This window comes from Hyla sarda, chromosome 4 (assembly GCF_029499605.1).
Source record: "Hyla sarda isolate aHylSar1 chromosome 4, aHylSar1.hap1, whole genome shotgun sequence".
Taxonomy (NCBI): Eukaryota; Metazoa; Chordata; class Amphibia; order Anura; family Hylidae; genus Hyla; species Hyla sarda.
In genome coordinates, this window is record NC_079192.1 from 395,251,945 (window position 1) to 395,269,679 (window position 17,735).

General features: G+C 44.1%; 1 protein-coding gene across 1 annotated transcript in view; it reads right to left on the reverse strand.

Annotated features, from left to right (window-relative positions):
• NDUFA9 (NADH:ubiquinone oxidoreductase subunit A9) overlaps positions 1-17,735 on the reverse strand; it is a 35,932-nt gene that overhangs the window by 13,819 nt on the left and 4,378 nt on the right. Inside the window, exons 3-8 of the mRNA XM_056517230.1 lie at positions 13,271-13,368; positions 10,099-10,190; positions 8,886-9,027; positions 7,126-7,228; positions 5,681-5,748; positions 5,452-5,528 (exon numbers count right to left, since the gene is read on the reverse strand). Of these exons, the coding sequence (XP_056373205.1) occupies positions 5,452-5,528; positions 5,681-5,748; positions 7,126-7,228; positions 8,886-9,027; positions 10,099-10,190; positions 13,271-13,368 (580 nt within the window). The remainder of the gene's footprint in view (positions 1-5,451; positions 5,529-5,680; positions 5,749-7,125; positions 7,229-8,885; positions 9,028-10,098; positions 10,191-13,270; positions 13,369-17,735) is intronic.

A 17,735-nucleotide genomic window follows, 5' to 3' on the forward strand; every position in this document is an offset into this window, starting at 1 on the left:
AAAAAGTTAAAAAAAAAGTGTTAATAAAGGTCATTTAACCCCTTCCCTAATAAAAGTTTGAATCACCCCCCTTTTCCCATAAGAAAAATAAAACAGTGTAAAAAAAAATAAAAATAAACATATGTGGTATCGCCGCGTGCGTAAATGTCCGAACTATAAAAATATATCATTAATTAAGCCGTACGGTCAATGGCGTACGCGCAAAAAAATTCCAAAGTCCAAAAAAGCGTATTTTGGTAACTTTTTATAACATTAAAAAATGAATAAAAAGTGATCAAAAAGTCAGATCAAAACAAAAATCATACCAATAAAAACTTCAGATCACGGCGCAAAAAATGAGTCCTCATACCGCCCTGTACGTGGAAAAATAAAAAAGTTATAGGGGTCAGAAGATGACATTTTTAAACGTATAAATTTTCCTGCATGTAGTTATGATTTTTTCCAGAAGTGCGACAAAATCAAACCTATATAAGTAGGGTATCATTTTAACCGTATGGACCTACAGAATAAAGATAAGGTGTCATTTTTACCGAAATATGCACTGCGTAGAAACGGAAGCCCCCAAAAGTTACAAAATGGCGTTTTTTTTTCGATTTTGTCGCACAATTATTTTTTTTTCCGTTTCGCCGTGCATTTTTGGGTAAAATGACTAATGTCACTGCAAAGTAGAATTGGCGACGCAAAAAATAAGCCATAATATGGATTTTTAGGTGGAAAATTGAAAGGGTTATGATTTTTAAAAGGTAAGGAGGAAAAAACGAAAGTACAAAAACGGAAAAACCCTGAGTCCTTAAGGGGTTAAAGGGGTACTCCACTGGAAGACTTTTTTTTTTTTTTTTTTTTTTTTTTTAAATCAACTGGGGCCAGAACGTTAAACAGATTTGTAAATTACTTCTATTAAAAAATCTTAATCCTTCCAGTATTTATCAGCTGGTTATGATCCACAGAAAGTTCTTTTCTTTTTGAATTTCCTTTCTGCCTGACCACAGTGCTCTCTGCTGACAACTCTGTCCATTTTAGGAACTGTCCAGGGCAGGAGCGAATCCCCATAGTAAACCTGTCCTGCTCTGGACAGTTCCTGAGATAGACAGAGGTGTCAGCAGAGAGCACGGTGGTCAGGCAGATAGGAAATTCAAAAAGAAAAGCACTTCCTGTGGATCATCACAAGCTAATAAGTACTGGAAGGATTAAGATTTTTTAATAAAAGTAATTTACAAATCTGTTTAACTTTCTGGCACCAATTGATATATATATATATATATATATATATATATATATATATATATATATATATATATATAAAAGTTATCCAGCGGAGTACCCCTTTAAAGAGGGCCCCCGATTTCGCCTTATATGGGCAGGTTAGTAAATACAAACAGTTCAGAAGCATTTTTTTCTACTAACTATGTAAAGTTCCTCTGCTACTCCTCCTGGAAATTAATAAACTGACAAGTGGTCTTTACTATTCCCTTGGTCAATGACAAGTTGTCCCTACAAATCTGACACTCTCTGTAGTGTATAGACAGTGTCAGAGTGTGTAGCAACCTATAGTATAAAGTATGGTAATTGCCAAGATGTCAATTTAGCTTTACATTACCAGGAGGGATAAAAGAGGGTCCGCATAATGCAGAGTTCTAAGTCAATATGCTTCAGAATTTTTAGTTTATAGGGAACAGAATCTTTAACCCCTTTAACTTTTTTTTTTTTTTTTATGAACTGGTGCCAGAAAGTTAAACAGATTTGTAAATTACTTCTATTAAAAAATCTTTATCCTTCCAGTACTTATAAGCAGCTGTATGCTACAGAGGAAATTCTTTTATTTTTGAATTTCTTTTTTGTCTTGTCCACAGTGCTCTCTGCTGACACCTGATGTTTGTATCAGGAGCTGTCCAGAACAGGAGAAAATCCCCATAGCAAACCTATGCTGCTCTGGACAGTTCCTGACACGGACAGAGGTGTCAGCAGAGAGCACTGTGGAGAAGACAAAAAAGAAATACAAAAATAAAAGAATTTCCTCTGTAGCATACAGCTGCTTATAAGTACTGGAAGGATAAACATTTTTTAATAGAAGTAATTTACAAATCTGTTTAACTTTCTGGTACCAGTTCATTTAAAAAAAAAAAAAGTTTTCCACCGGAGTACCCCGAGTATTTTAGGCCAATTTTATTTTAGCATTTTCGTTTTTTCCTCCTCGCCTTCTAAAAATCATAACTCTTTTATAATTTTCATCCACAGACCTTGTTTTTTGCGTCACCAATTTTACTTTGTAATGACATCACTCATTTTAACAAAATGTACGGCGCAAGAAAGTCATGAGCGCACTGTCATGTAATGGGCCCGGGCAGCAGGGAGAGGGTGGGGTCCAGTGTTACATTACAGTGCGCTCAGTCTATCATCCAGGATGCAGAAGCAGACAGGGCCTAGAAGACAGAAGAGCGATATCAGTGCACCGGGGGAGCAGCGGAAGGGAGGGAAAGTTTTTTATTTTACTTTTTACAGCCCCTGTATAATGAAAAGATAACATATTTTACTGGAGTACTCCTTTAACCCCTTCCCGCTATAGGACTTATGCATACGTCCCAGCACCCGACACATTCGTGCACTGGGATATATGCATACGTCCTAGTGATCTCCTGCACTGTCGCGAGCAGCGCAGGAGATAGGCGGCAGGACCCAGATGTCAATCACAGCCGAAGTCCCGCCGCAGCTGCCGGGGCCGCAATCACGCCGGTCCCGTCAGCATTAACCCAATAGATACCGAGATCAATCCTGATCACGGCATCTATGGTGTTGACAGGGGGAGCGTACACCCTATTAAAAAAATGGGTCCGTCCTTAAGAGTTTAATGTTAGTGGAACAGGACAACCCATTCTTAGACAAGAATCTCTAAAGTAATGACAGAATTAATGTGAGGTTCCCTATAGTCTTCAGCTGTCCCATGGTGGAGGGAAGTGGGAGAGATAATATGGCATACTTGGGGTTCATTGGTTGCCATGACTAGGGGTCTTGCGTGATCAGAAACACGCCAGCAATATTTCTGTGGTTGATGCAGTCCTTTTAACGATCCAATTTTCTGTTCATTGTACTCCTGGTACTGGACATCTTTCTTTCCTGGGACTCTTTATGGGGCCGTGAGACGCTGCCGGCTAGTCCGGGGACAGCAGTGCAGGATTCTGATGGTAAGAGCCGTGGTCTGCACGCTTAGCTAGAACAGAGGCTGTTTCCTCCTTGTGCTAATTATAGTAATGAGAGGGCTGTACAATTGTTACCATATGAACGGGCAGAGCCATCCAGGAGAGCTCTGCCTGATCATCAGTGCATCACTGAATATTGGACACAGTCCTGACCTTTGTATCTGAGGAAAGGTACCGTATTTATCGGCGTATAACACGCACTTTTTAGGCTAAAATTTTTAGCCTAAAGTCTATGTGCGTGTTATACTCCGATACACCCCCAGGAAAGGCAGGGGGAGAGAGGCCGTCGCTGCCCGCTTCTCTCCCCCTGCCTTTCCTGTGGTTTAGAGCCCTGCTGCCGGCCCTTCTCTCCCCCTGGCTATCGGCGCCGCTGCCCGTTCTGTCCCCCTGACTATCGGTGCCGGCGCCGACAGCCAGGGGGAGAGAAGGGGCAGCGGCACCCATTGCCGGCACCGCTGCCCCGTTGCCTCCTCCCATCCCCGGTGGCATAATTACCTGTTGCCGGGGTCGGTCCGTGCTGCTGCAGGCCTCCGGCGATCGTCCCCTGTGTCGTTGCTATACGCATGACGTCAGTGCGCCGCGCCGTGCATAGCAACAACGCAGGGGACACACGCCGGAGGCCTGCAGCAGCGCAGACCCGACCCCAGCAACAGGTAATTATGCCACCGGGGATGGGGGGGGAGGCAACGGGCAGCGGCGCCGGCAATGGGTGCCGCTGCCCCTTCTCTCTCCCTGGCTGTCGGCGCCACTTCTCTCCCCCTGGCTATTGGCGCCGGCACCGATAGTCGGGGGGACAGAACGGGCAGCTGCGCCGATAGCCAGGGGGAGAGAAGGGCCGGCAGCAGCGCTCTAGACCCCAGGAAAGGCAGGGGGAGAGAAGCGGGCAGCGACGGCCTCTCTCCCCCTGCCTTTCCTGGGGGTATATCGGGGTATACACGCGCACACACGCACCCTCATTTTACCATGGATATTTGGGTAAAAAACTTTTTTTACCCAAATATCCTTGGTAAAATGAGGGTGCGTGTTATAGGCCGGTGCGTGGTATACCCCGATAAATACGGTATTTAGGAGATTTCAGAAGACTTAAAGGTAGCAAGAAAATGTAATAGAGCAGCAGGAAACGCTAGCAGAATGCTTGGATGTATAGGGAGAGGTATAAGCAGTAGAAAGAGAGAAGTGTTCATGGGTGTATAGTGAGAGGTATAAGCAGTAGAAAGATAGAAGTGCTCATGGGTGTATAGTGAGAGGTATAAGCAGAAGAAAGAGAAGTGCTCATGGGTGTATAGGGAGAGGTATAAGCAGTAGAAAGAGAGAAGTGCTCATGGGTGTATAGGGAGAGGTATAAGCAGTAGAAAGAGAGAAGTGCTCATGGGTGTATAGGGAGAGGTATAAGCAGAAGAGAGAGAGAAGTGCTCATGGGTGTATAGGGAGAGGTATAAGCAGTAGAAAGAGAGAAGTGCTCATGCCGCTGTACAGAACACTGGTGAGACCTCACTTGGAGTATTGGGCACATTACTGGAGACCATATCCCCAGAAGGATATAGATACTCTAGAGAGAGTTCGGAGAATATAATAAACTAGTACATGGATTGCAGGATAAAACTTACCAGGAAAGATTAAAGGACCTTAACATGTATAGAAGAAAGAAGAGACAGAGGGGATATGATAGAGACTTTTAAATACATAAAGGGAATCAACACGGTAAAGGAGGAGAGGAGATTTATATAGAAGAAAAACTACCACAAGAGGACATGGTTTTAAATTAGTGGGGCAAAGGTTTAAAAGTCATTTCAGGAAGTATTAATTTACTGAGAGAGTAGTGGATACATGGAATAGCCTTCCTGCAGAGATGGTCGTTGCAAATACAGTGAAGGAGTTTAAAGATGTACTCCGCTACTCAGCGTTTGGCGCATACTGTTCCGAACGCTGGAGCTCCTTACGTCATAGCCCGGCAAAGTACCCCTTTAAGCATGCATGGGATAAGCATAAGGCTATCCTTCATATAAGATAGGGCCAGGGACTATTGATAGGATTCAGATTATTGGGCAGACTGGATGGGCCAAATGGTTCTTATCTGCCGACACATTCTAGGTTTCACTCAGTATGTCTGACTGGCAGCACACTTTCCATGAGCAGATGCACAGAATTACTTTCTGAGCCACAAGTCTACACCGCTTAGAGGAAACCGTACTGAAACCCCCTTTATTACCGGCTTTAATATAGACCTGATAAAACCTTGTCTGCCCCTGCAACTTACCCAGCTAAAGCATAAGTCTTTCCTGCAGAGTCTGGGTCTTTGATAACATTGACGATAGCCTTGGCGACGTCCACTACCTGCAAATAGAAAATCTGCGTTATTATGCAGCTGTATGACAAGTAATAATTCGTGAGCCAAACTCATCTACCAGCGATCTAGAGAATCCAAAAGTGACATTGGTCCCAGGGTCTACATGTCAGAATGCTCGTGCTGACTTATGGCTACTCACATAAATGGGTTGCTTCACCGTCTTCTGACCAAGAGATATCAGCGGCACGCCTCCAAACCACCGCATGTCTGCACAGAAGGAAAACAATTCACAAAATAATGTAAATGACCATAGTTAGATGGAATTTTAGCAAAATAAAGCAGAGCCACAACCCCTCCTGCTCAGATCCTGCAGGGTGCGGTACATAAACCATTCTGCTCGATCACAGAGAAAATTGCGCAGTCCTCTCTTGTTACGCCCGGCGCTCATTTGTTTGATCAGTGTAGGCCCAGAGGAGATGCCCAACGTGGACAACTATTAGTACCTCATAAATGGAATCTGCAAAAAGTCACCCACACTGACCTGTAGGTGTGGGCCAATAGGTGATGGTGACACTGCTTATACCCATCTTTACCTTTTTTTTTTTTTTTTTTTTTTTTTATTCAGTGCCTTTTGGCCATGAGATATCCCAGGATATTTAACCCCTTAACGACCACGAGCGTATATTTACACTCGTGGCCGGCTCCGGTTATGTGAAGCGCGCTCAGCTCCTGAGCGCGCTTCACATAACGGGAGCCGGCCACAAACGTAAAAAATACGCTCGTGGTCGTTAAGGGGTTAAATATCCTTCACACCCGGCAGGTCCCGGTTGCTATCAGCAGCCAGGACACGCGGCTAATACCAGACATCGCCGATCGGGCTGATGTCTGGTATTAACCCTTTAGACGCAGCGATCAAAGTTGACCGCAGTGTCTAAAACGGGAGAGCAGGGTTGCCTGTTAGCTCGGTGGGCTGTTCGGGACCGCCGACGTGAAATCTCGGCATCTCGAAAAGCTGAGAGGACAGTCCCGCCGTCCGATCGTCGTTCTGCTGCTCCATGCCTGAGATCCAGGCTGGAGCAGCAGAGCGCCGATAACACTGATCAATGCAATGCTATGGCATAGCATTGATCAGAGTCTGCAATCAAGGTACTGCATGTTATAGTACTCTATTGGGGCTATAACATTGCCCAACAAAAAAAAAAAAGTGTAAAAAAAATTGTTAATGTTATTTAACCCCTTCCCTAATAAAAGTTTGAATCACCCCCCCCCCCCCCTTATCCTATTTAAAAAAAAAAAAAAATGTATTTAATAATAAAAATAAACATATGTGGTATCGCCGCGTGAGTAAGTGTCCGAACTATAAAAATATAATGTTATAGCAGCTACACTGCGATATCTGAGTGCACTCGGCGACTCGCAGACCCCCAGTGTGGAAACTTGTAGCTGCGGATTGCTGATGCGAGCAGGCCAGGGGGCGGTGCTGCGGGGTGGGTGGTTTGGTTAACAGCAGGAGGCACAACATGGGTTGGGTCACCGGCGGATCCTCAGCGTTAAAAACCGCGCTGCGGATCCGTTAGGTGTGATCCTACCCTTACCCTAAATGATTCTGCACAGTAATTACAAAACTGCAAAAAATTTACATACTTGCATAATAATTGAGGAACTTGTCCTCCCGACCGAAAATCTCAGCAGGCTTCAGGATGACAGCGTCAGGAAAAGCCTCTCTCACCGCTTCCTCTCCCACTGCCTAATATCAAAGCAACAACAAGTAAGTTAACAGAAAGGATGATTCTATAACACATAACCCAGTGTTTCCCAACCAGGGTGCCTCCAGCTGTTCCAAAACTACAACTTCCAGCATGCCCAGACAGCCAAAGGCTGGGAGTTGTAGTTTTGCAACAGCTGGAGGCACCCCGGTTGGGAAACACTGATATAACCAATAGAACAAAACTCATTGCTCTCTTTATTCTAAATGGATTGGTGCTATTAAAAAAATTAAATTGTTGCTTAAAAGGAGATGCGTCATACCAAAAATAATAATAATAAAAAATAAATAAATAAATAAAAAAAGATTTAAAAAAAAAAAAAATTTGCTCCTATTCACAGGATAGGGGATATGTTCTAGATTGGGGGCTGTCTGAGTACTGCCCCCCTCCCCAGTCTCCTGCACTGAGGAACTCCCCGGAGCGGAGCATTACAACCCCCCGCGCAGAGAGGGGGCAGCCGCACCCCCTACAAATATCTCTATGGGAGAGCTGTTTGGCTATCTTCGGCTCTCCGATAGAGATATATGAAAGGGGCGTGATGGCTCTAGCTTCGATCGGGGGTCAAGACGCGCCGCTCCCATACGTTTCAATACGGTTTTCCACCCGGACCAAAAACCGTGGTAGGCTTCGGTTTTGGGTACGGGGAAAAAAAACGTGCAAAAGCGTTCAAGACACAAAACGGACACAACCAGATGCATCTTCTGGCATCCGGTTTTCAATGGAGAGTCAATGCGTACGGTTTTCAATACGGTTCCGTACGGTTTTCAAACTGAAAATGTAAACGGGAACTGTATAGCAAAAACGTGGCATGAACCCAGCCTTCCTGATAACTGGCACACCAGTCCACCCTTCAATACAACTATTATTAGGTATAGATAACTCCAGATTGTCAAATGGTACAATATGAAGTTATTCACAGTATTTTTATAGCACAATTTATAACAAAAAAACATTCTTAACACTTAGCAGGCATTTAAGGGGTACCCCACTGGCCAGAATTCGGAACTAAATGTTCCGAGCACTGTTTTCGCACTGTGGGGGTCGGCCACGCCCCTCGTGATGTCACAACCACATCCCCATAATGCATATCTAAGGGAGGGGGTGTGACTGTCGTATGCATTAAGGGGACGTGGCCGTGGCATCACGAGGGGCGTGGCCACCCCCCACAGTGCGAAAACAGCGCTCGGTACATTTAGGGGTACTACGCTGGAAAAAAAAAAATTTCAATCAACTGGTGCCAGAAAGTAAACAGATTTGTAAATGACTTCTATATAAAAATTGTTATCCTTCCAGTACTTATCAGCTGCTCTTTGCTTCACAGGAAGTTCTTTTCTTTTTGAATGTCCTTTCTGTCTGACCACAGTGCTCTCTGCCGACACCTCTGTCCATTTTAGGAACTGTCCAGAGCAGGAGAGGTTTGCTATGGGGATTTGCTCCTACTCTGGACAGTTCCTAAAATGGACAGAGGTGTCAGCAGAGAGCACTGTGGTCAGACTGAAAGGAAATTCAAAAAGAAAAGAACTTCCTGTGGAGCAAATAGCAGCTGATAAGTCCTGGAAGGATTAAGATTTTTATATAGAAGTAATAAAAAAAATTTTAAAAAAATCAGCGGAGTACCCCTTTAAAAGCTTTATTTACCTTGTTCCTCAATAACTTCGAGGGGCTTCTCATGTCAGCATTAAGATGAGAGACGTGGATAAACTTCTCTACGCTGGCCTCTCGAGCCAACGATGCAATGTCTTTTGGGATGTTGACAAACACGTCCTCGAAGCTGAAATTCCTAAAGGAAGGGGGGAAAAAAAATTTAAAACCAGAAATCTTCAGCAGTTCAGCCCCAGAGAGCAGATCTTGGGGGACTTAAGTTGTATTTGCAGTCTATGGGGGGGAATTTATTAAAACCTGTCCAGAGGAAAAGTTGCTGAGTTGCCCATAGCAACCAATCAGATCGCGTCTTTCATTTTTAACAAGGCCTCTGCAAAATGAGTACTAAAATGATAGGCAACGCTCCGTAGTGCGATACCGTAGATTCAAGGTAAGGGCTAAATGTAAAGAAGCGCTTACCGTATCTAGTTACACTCGGCCAAGTGTAACAATGCTAACAAAGGGACAACCTCAGCCCCAAACGCACGTTTTCGCCCTGTTGCTTCGTCAGGGGGCGTGTCACGCCCCCTGACGAAGCAACAGGGCGAAAACGTGCATTCGGGGCTAAGGGTGTCCCTTGAAGGGTTAACCTGAAACGTCTATATTAGAGATGAGCGAACTCACGGTAAATTCGATTCGTCACGGACATCTCGGCTTGGCAGTTGATGTCTTTTCCTGCATAAATTAGTTCAGTTTTCAGGTGCTCCGGTGGGCTGGAAAAGGTGGATACAGTCCTAGGAAAGAGTCTCCACCTTTTCCAGGCCACCGGAGCACCGGAAAGCTGAACTAATTTATGCAGGAAAAGTCATCAACTGCCGAGCCGAGAAGTTCGTGACGAATCGAATTTACTGTAAATTCGCTCATCTCTAGACTATATATTGTGTGTCCGTACTCACCCGAGTATGGCTGATGAAGCAGTCTATCTGTGAAACGCGTTGCATCATGGGTGAATAAACCTCACTTCCTATTACGTGGGTGTCCTGCGATCTCAATCCCGTCACCACATTGGAGGACCTGTTTTTTTTTTTTTGGTGTCTACAAAATGAGGGATCTGATTGGTTGCTATGGGCAACTGGGCAACTTTTCCTCTGCACAGGTTTTGATGAATCTCCCCCTGCGTGTTTTAGGTCTATAGAGGAGGCTGCACAATGACAAGTGGAGGAGATGGCGGCTTCTAGCATGGAAGTGACCAAGATCCATAATCTCTTACCTCGTCTCCCATTCCTTCCCCACCAGGTTGATCACCACATGGGAATGCTGCAGGGCCCGTCTGGTGGACTCTCTGTTTCTTGGATCCCATTCCTGAAAAAATAATTTATCATTGTGTAAATTAAGTTCTTTTTTACCCCCATTAGTTTGGGTGTACGTCATGTGTACGTTTAACAAACAGGTGCACATTCTTCATGAATCTCCGGTGGAAAAGCTTTTTTTTTTTTTTTTCTTTTAAATCAACTGGTGCCAGAAAGTTAAACAGATTTGTAAATTACTTCTATTAAAAAAAAAAAAAAAAAAAAAAAAAAAATCTTAATCCTTCCAATACTTATTAGCGGAAGTTCTTTTCTTTTTGGATTTCTTTTCTGTCACAAGTGCTCTCTGCTGACACCTCTGCCCATGTCAGGAACTGTCCAGAGCAGGAGAAAATCCCCATAGCAAACATATGCTGCTCTGGACGGTACCTAAAATGAACAGAGGTGTCAGCAGAGAGCACTGTGCTTGTGACAGAAAATACATTTTTTAATTTTGTTATTTAGAAATTTTATAATTTTTTTAGTTTTCTACCTTGATATTGCTCTGTATTTTCTGCTCAGTCTCAGTCAGATTCACAGACCGGCAAGGGGCGTTTCCCAGCAGGCGTGACATCATCTGAAGCCATACAGGGGAAAACTTCCTCCCCCACTCTGCTACACACAGCCCAGAGCAGTTCAGTGTGAGATGAGCTATGATTGGCTAAGGCTGCACACACACCCTCTCAGCACTCCAGACTGCATTTCCTGATTTTGGACTTCTGCCAGGCCAGCAGGAGTCCAAAGTCTGTGCAAGAGATGGGGGGGGGGGGGACGTGCTCTGAACAAGTAGGGAGACACCTAGTGGCAGCTTTTTAAAACACAACTAAAACAGAAAACTTAAAAATGTTGCCAAAATTTTTAAAAGTCGCAGTAAAAAAATAAAACATTGACCACTGCTTAAAGCTAACCGTGCTACGTTACCTTTAAGTTGTTTTCTTGAATAAGTCTAAATGAGTTTCAATAAAATTCTGGCACTTTTTTTTTTTACCCATTGGGTAAAATCAATGATAAGTTGCCCCCAATATGTTCCAGAACATGTACACCCAAAAAGAAAAACTATGGAGGCCATACTGTCTACACGGACAAAACACAGAAGACTGGAAGGGGCAGATCTCTAAAATCTGCAAATAAAATGTAAAGGTGTTGTTTAGGATTAGAAAAACACGGCTGCTTGCTTCCTAAAACAGCACCACCACTGTCCACAGGTTGTGTGAGGTACTGCAGCTTAAAGGGGTTATCCAGGAAAAAAACTTTTTTTTATATATCAACTGGTTCCAGAAAGTTAAACAGATTTGTAAATTACTTCTTTTAAAAAATCTTAATCCTTTCAGTACTTATGAGCTTCTGAAGTTAAGGTTGTTCTTTTCTGTCTAAGTGCTCTCTGATGACGCATGTCTCGGGAACCACCCAGTTTAGAAGCAAATCCCCATAGCAAACCTCTTCTAAACTGGGCGTTTCCCGAGACACGTGTCAGAGAGAGCACTTAGACAGAAAAGAATAACCTTAACTTCAGAAGCTCAAAAGTACTGTATGGATTAAGATTTTTTAATAGAAGAAATTTACAAAACTGTTTAACTTTCTGGAGCCAGTTGATATATATAAAAAAGTTTTTTCCTGGAAAACCCCTTTCAAGCATACCTGTGATTTATAAAAACTTTTAACATCACAGAGGCATGTCAAAAGTTTTGATCGGTCGGGGTCCCACTGATCATTAGAACAATCGTGTTCACAGTGATTTCTGTCCGGCTTTACAGGACGGCCCTCTAGACTTAAAAGGGGTCTGCAGGGCGGAGATCGCTAAGTGTTAGGGCAACGTTTCCCAAACAGGGTGCCTGCAGCTGTTGCAAAACTACATCTTCCAGCATGCCCAGACAGCCTTCGGCTATATGGGCATGCTGGGAGTTGTAGCATTACTGCAGTGTTTGCCAACCAGGGTGCCTCCAGCTGTTGCAAAACTACATCTCCCAGCATGTTCAGACAGGGCATGCTGGGAGTTGTAGATTTGCAACAGCTGTAGGCACCCTGGTGGGGAAACACTGCCTTAATAAGACATTACTGTAGTGTTTCCCAACCAGGGTGCCTCCAGTTCAGCTGTCTGGGCATACTGGGAGTTGTAGTTTTGCAACAGCTGGAGGCACCCTGGTTGGGAAAGACTGCCTTAGTAAGACATTACTGCTGTGTTTGCCAACCAGGGTGCCTCCAGCTGTTGCAAAACTACATCTCCCAGCATGCCCAGACAGCCTTTGGCTATATGGGCATGCTGGGAGTTGTAGTTTTGCAACAGCTGGAGGCACCCTGGTTGGCAAAGACTGCCTTAGTAAGACATTACTGCAGTGTTTCCCAACCAGGGTGCCTCCAGCTGTTGCAAAACTACATCTCCCAGCATGTTCAGACAGGGCATGCTGGGAGTTGTAGATTTGCAACAGCTGGAGGCACCCTGGTGGGGAAACACTGCCTTAATAAGACATTACTGTAGTGTTTCCCAACCAGGGTGCCTCCAGTTCAGCTGTCTGGGCATACTGGGAGTTGTAGTTTTGCAACAGCTGGAGGCACCCTGGTTGGGAAAGACTGCCTTAGTAAGACATTACTGCTGTGTTTGCCAACCAGGGTGCCTCCAGCTGTTGCAAAACTACATCTCCCAGCATGCCCAGACAGCCTTTGGCTATATGGGCATGCTGGGAGTTGTAGTTTTGCAACAGCTGGAGGCACCCTGGTTGGGAAAGACTGCCTTAGTAAGACATTACTGCTGTGTTTGCCAACCAGGGTGCCTCCAGCTGTTGCAAAACTACATCTCCCAGCATGCTCAGACAGCCTTCGGCTGTCTGGGCATGCTGGGAGTTGTAGTTTTGCAACAGCTGGAGGCTCCTGGTTGGGAAACGCTGTGTTAGGGAGTGTAGCATGCTACTGCAAGTCTCTGAGACTTGTCAAAAGTTCATATGAATGACAGGTATTCTTCAACCAAGCAATACCAGACACAACCCATAGACAGGCGCAGCGCTATTTTTGGAAGAAAGCAGCCATGTCTTACTAATCCTGGACAACCTTTCTATAATTTATTGTAGTTCGTCTTTAGGAAAAGTGACTATAGACACTTACCATGAACTGTAACTGGCCCAGGTCTCCCATAGGTCGGAGATACATGACGTCATATGGGTCACATCTGTGGGGTACGACAACCTGGGAGCCAATACGTCCTGAAATCACAATTAAAAGTGCTGTCAACTACATGGAAGATGGGGTGTGAAAAGGAATCAGCAGTAAAAATAGATGGCTAATTCTGTAGGATAGGCCACCAATTTCTGATCAGTGGGGGAGGCCGCTACATGGCACCTTTTTGATCAGCGGTTTAAGGGGGTACTCCAGCGGAAATTATTATTTTTTTTTTTCAATCAACCGGTGCTAGAAAGTTAAACAGATTTGTAAATTACTTCTATTTAAAAATCTTAAAGCGTACCTGTCAGATCACCCAAAAAAAATTAAAAAAAATAATAAACTGTTATATGTTGCTCAGTATCTCATCCTATGTGTCTATGACCTATATTTCTCTCAGAATTACCATAATGTTGTCAACCAGCAGCAGGGGGGCGGGTCTCTTTCTTCTCCTCAGGTGATAACCACTCCCCCTCCCTCACTCTCCTCAGTCACTGGTCTGGGGAGCGAGCATCTGTAACCCTTTCCTTTCTGGTTTTATTCTCTACCCACTGTGTGCTTACAGCTTTTGCAAAACTACAGCTCCCAGCATGCCCACACATCCTTTGAGTTGTAGTTTTGCAACAGCTGGAGGCATCTGATTGGTTGCTATGGGCAACTTATTTTCTGATAAATCTCCCCTAAAGTGTGTGTCTAATACAGGAGGACTACAATCATATGCCTCCTACTGTTGTAAAACTAGAACTCCCAGCATGCCCACACATCATTTGGCTGTGTAGGCATGCTGGAAGTTGTAGTTTTGCAACAGCTGGAGGCATATGATTGTAGTCCCCCGGTATTAGACACACACACACTTTAGGGGAGATTTATCAGAAAATAAGTTGCCCATAGCAACCAATCAGATCGCTTCTTTCATTTTTGAAAAGGCCTCTGAAAAATGAAAGAAGCGATCTGATTGGTTGCTATGGGCAACTCAGCAACTTTTCCTCTGGACAGGTTTTCATAAATCTCCCCCATTGACTTTCATTTAATCATACACATGCACATTCCCTAGACAACACAGATTTACACACATACATATATATCCCCACACACATACATGCAGGGACACTTACTTTTTAACCCCTTAAGGACCAGGCCAATTTTATTTTAGCATTTTCGTTTTTTCCTCCTCATCTTCTAAAAATCGTAACTCTTTTATATTTTCATGCACAGACTAGTATGAGGGCTTGTTTTTTGCGCAACCAGTTCTCAATTGTAATGCCATCACTCACTTTACCGTAAAATGTATGGCGCAACCCAAAAAAAAATACTATTTGTGTGGGGAAATTAAAATGAAAACCGCAATTTTGTAGATTTTGGAAGGTTTCATTTTCACGCCGTACAATTTACGGTAAAAATGACATGTGTTCTTTATTCTGTGGGTCACTACGATTAAAATGATACCCATTATTACATACTTTTCTATTATTGTTGTGCTTAAAAAAAAAAAAAAAACGCACACTTTTTAACCAAATACGTTTAAAGTCCCTCTATTTTGACGGCCTCATTTTTCCATATACCGTAAGAGGCGGTATGAGGGCTCATTTTTTGCGCCATGATCTGTACTTTTTATCGATACCACATTTGTGTATATAAAACTTTGATACATTATTTTTTTATTTTTTATAAAATATGACAAAAAAGCAGCAATTTTGCACTTTTTTTGTAATGTTCACGCCATTCACTGTACGGGATCAATAACATTACATTTTAATAGTTCAGACATTTACGTATGCGTTGATACCAAATATGTGTATTAATTAATTTTATTTTTTTACACTTAATGGGGATAAAATGGGAAAAAAGGACATTTTACATTTTTATTGGGGGAGGGGATTTTTCACATTTTTTAAATATTTTTTTAAACTTTTTTTTTACATTTATTTTTACACTTTAATAGGCTCCACAGGGGACAATTTATAGCAATCCTTTGATTGCTAATACTGTTCACTGCTATGCATAGGACATAGCACTGATCAGTGTTATCAGTGATGATCTGCTCTGGTTTCCTCGATCTCAGACCAGAGCAGAAGACTCGTTGAAGGCGTCGGAGGCAGGTGAGGGGACCTCCGTGCGCCGTTCTGGATGATCTGATCACTGCGGCAGCGCTGCGGGCGATCCGATCATCCATATTTCTTGATGCATTCCTGCAGATGCAGTGATCTGTATTGATCACAACATCTGAGGGGTTAATGGCAGACATCCAGGCGATCTCGGATGTTTGCCATTACCGGTGGGTCCCTGGCTGCTATCAGCAGCCGGGACCAGCCGCACATGATCCGAGCATCGCTAAATACCGCAACACCAGGACGTACATTTACGTCCTCGGTCGTTAAGGGGTTAAACAAAAAATCCTCCATTCAGTCCCCATCTTCCGCCACCAGCTTATTTCATCATCTGCTCACAGGCAGCAGTGTACTCCCGCCCCGCCCCCCTTCTCCTCACACAGGAGACTGTGAAGTAAACACAGACAGTGAGGAGCCGATCACAGCAGCTTTAGATCTGCAGACCTGTCAATCATGAAGTGTGTCCATGACGTAGGTGATGACGAGTGGACACAGCCAGACTGGTATGTATGACAGGAGGCAGTTTTTTTACTGGATTTTCCAGTATGAAATACTGGATTTTTTAATGAAAGAAATTGCAAAACATATTGGTTTTGCATGCTTTACAACATATCAAAAGTTTTTATATCTGACAGTGCCCATTTAATCCTTCCAGTACTTATCAGCTGCTGTATGTTCCAGAGGAAGTTTTTTTCTTTTTGAATTTCCTTTCTGTCTGACCCCAGTGCTCTCTGCAGACACCTCTGTCCATTTTAGCGACTGTCCAGAGTACAAGCAAATCTCCATAGCAAACCTATCCTGCTCTGCACAGTTCCTGACACGGACAGAGGTGTCAGCAGAGAACACTGTGGTCAGACAGAAAGGAAATGAAAAAACAAAAGAACTTCCTGTGGACCATACAGCAGCAGATAAGTACTGGAAGGATTAAGATTTTTAAACAGAAGTAATTTACAAATCTGTTTAACTTTCTGGCACCAGTTGATTTAAAATAAAAATGTATTCCAGTGGAGTATCCCTTTAAAGGGGGCTGCATGCGCTTGGACAAGAACTGCTGCTCTTTTAGTCAGCTGATAGTCGGGAATGCCAAATCAGCCCCCAACCGATCTGATATGTAACAATTTAGACCAGTTGACAACCAATATGGCTTCAGTTAAGGGTCAATTCACTTGTACAGTATCCTGAGCATATTAGATTTGATGCTGCAGATTTCAATGTAAACTATATGATTGAGCACAGCTTCAAATCCTGTACTGTACGTGTGAATAGGCCCTTAATAGGAAAATTGGATAACAATCAATATGGCTGCCTCAGAATCCCGAATCAAGCAAAGGTGGGTACAAACCTCTGAGAGAACGGTCACGGTGGCTGTATTGGCTGTCAATAAGCTTTCCTGGAGATAACTAGAAATAGGTTGTGTGTGGTTGTTAATGTGCAATACCAGACGCAGCCCATGGACAGATGTAGTCCTACCCCCGGAAGCTGCCATGTTATTTTTAATCCTAGAAAACCCCTTTAAATTTCTCACAACTTAGGGGTATTCTGGCTTTATAAATCTTATCCCCTATCCAAAGGAAAGGGGACAAGATGTATGATCGCAGGGGTCCCGCTGCTGGGGACCCCCAAGATCTCGGTGCAGCCTCCAGCATTCTGTTCCAGGCGCTGCCTCCAAGACTGAGACGTGGCATCACGGCCACGCCCCCTCCATTCATGTCTATGGGAGGGGGCGTGTCCGGGACGTAATGTCTCGGAGTCAGCGCTCGGCACAGAATGGAGAGGGCGGCACTGAGATCACGGGGGTCCCCAGCAGCGGGACCCTGCGATCATACATCTTGTCCCCTGTCTTTTGGATAGGTGATAAGATGTATAAAGCCGGAATACCCCTTTATGGTCTATTCACACGTACAGTATTCTGCGCAGATTTGACGTGCAGGATTTCAAGCTGTGTTCAGTGATTCCGTTTACATTGAAATCGGCGCAGAATACTGTACGTGTGAATAGACCATTAAAGGAAAACTGTCACATGATCACTCCCGCACTAACCACAGGTACTGACGGGTAGTGCGGGGGGCGCTGATTCCTATGATCCCTACCTTGCCCGGATCCGTGCGGCCTTTGGCACGCAATCTTAGTTTTTCTATATATGCAAATGTGTCTGTAACTGGCACGGGCGGGGTTTTAGGAGCCTAGTGGCACTGTGATGTCAGTGCCACCCGCTTATGAATATTCATCCCCCCCTCCCTCCAGCTCTTCCCACCGCATGCGCAGTGAAGACCAGTTAGGAGTGGCGGGGAGAGAGCGAGCCG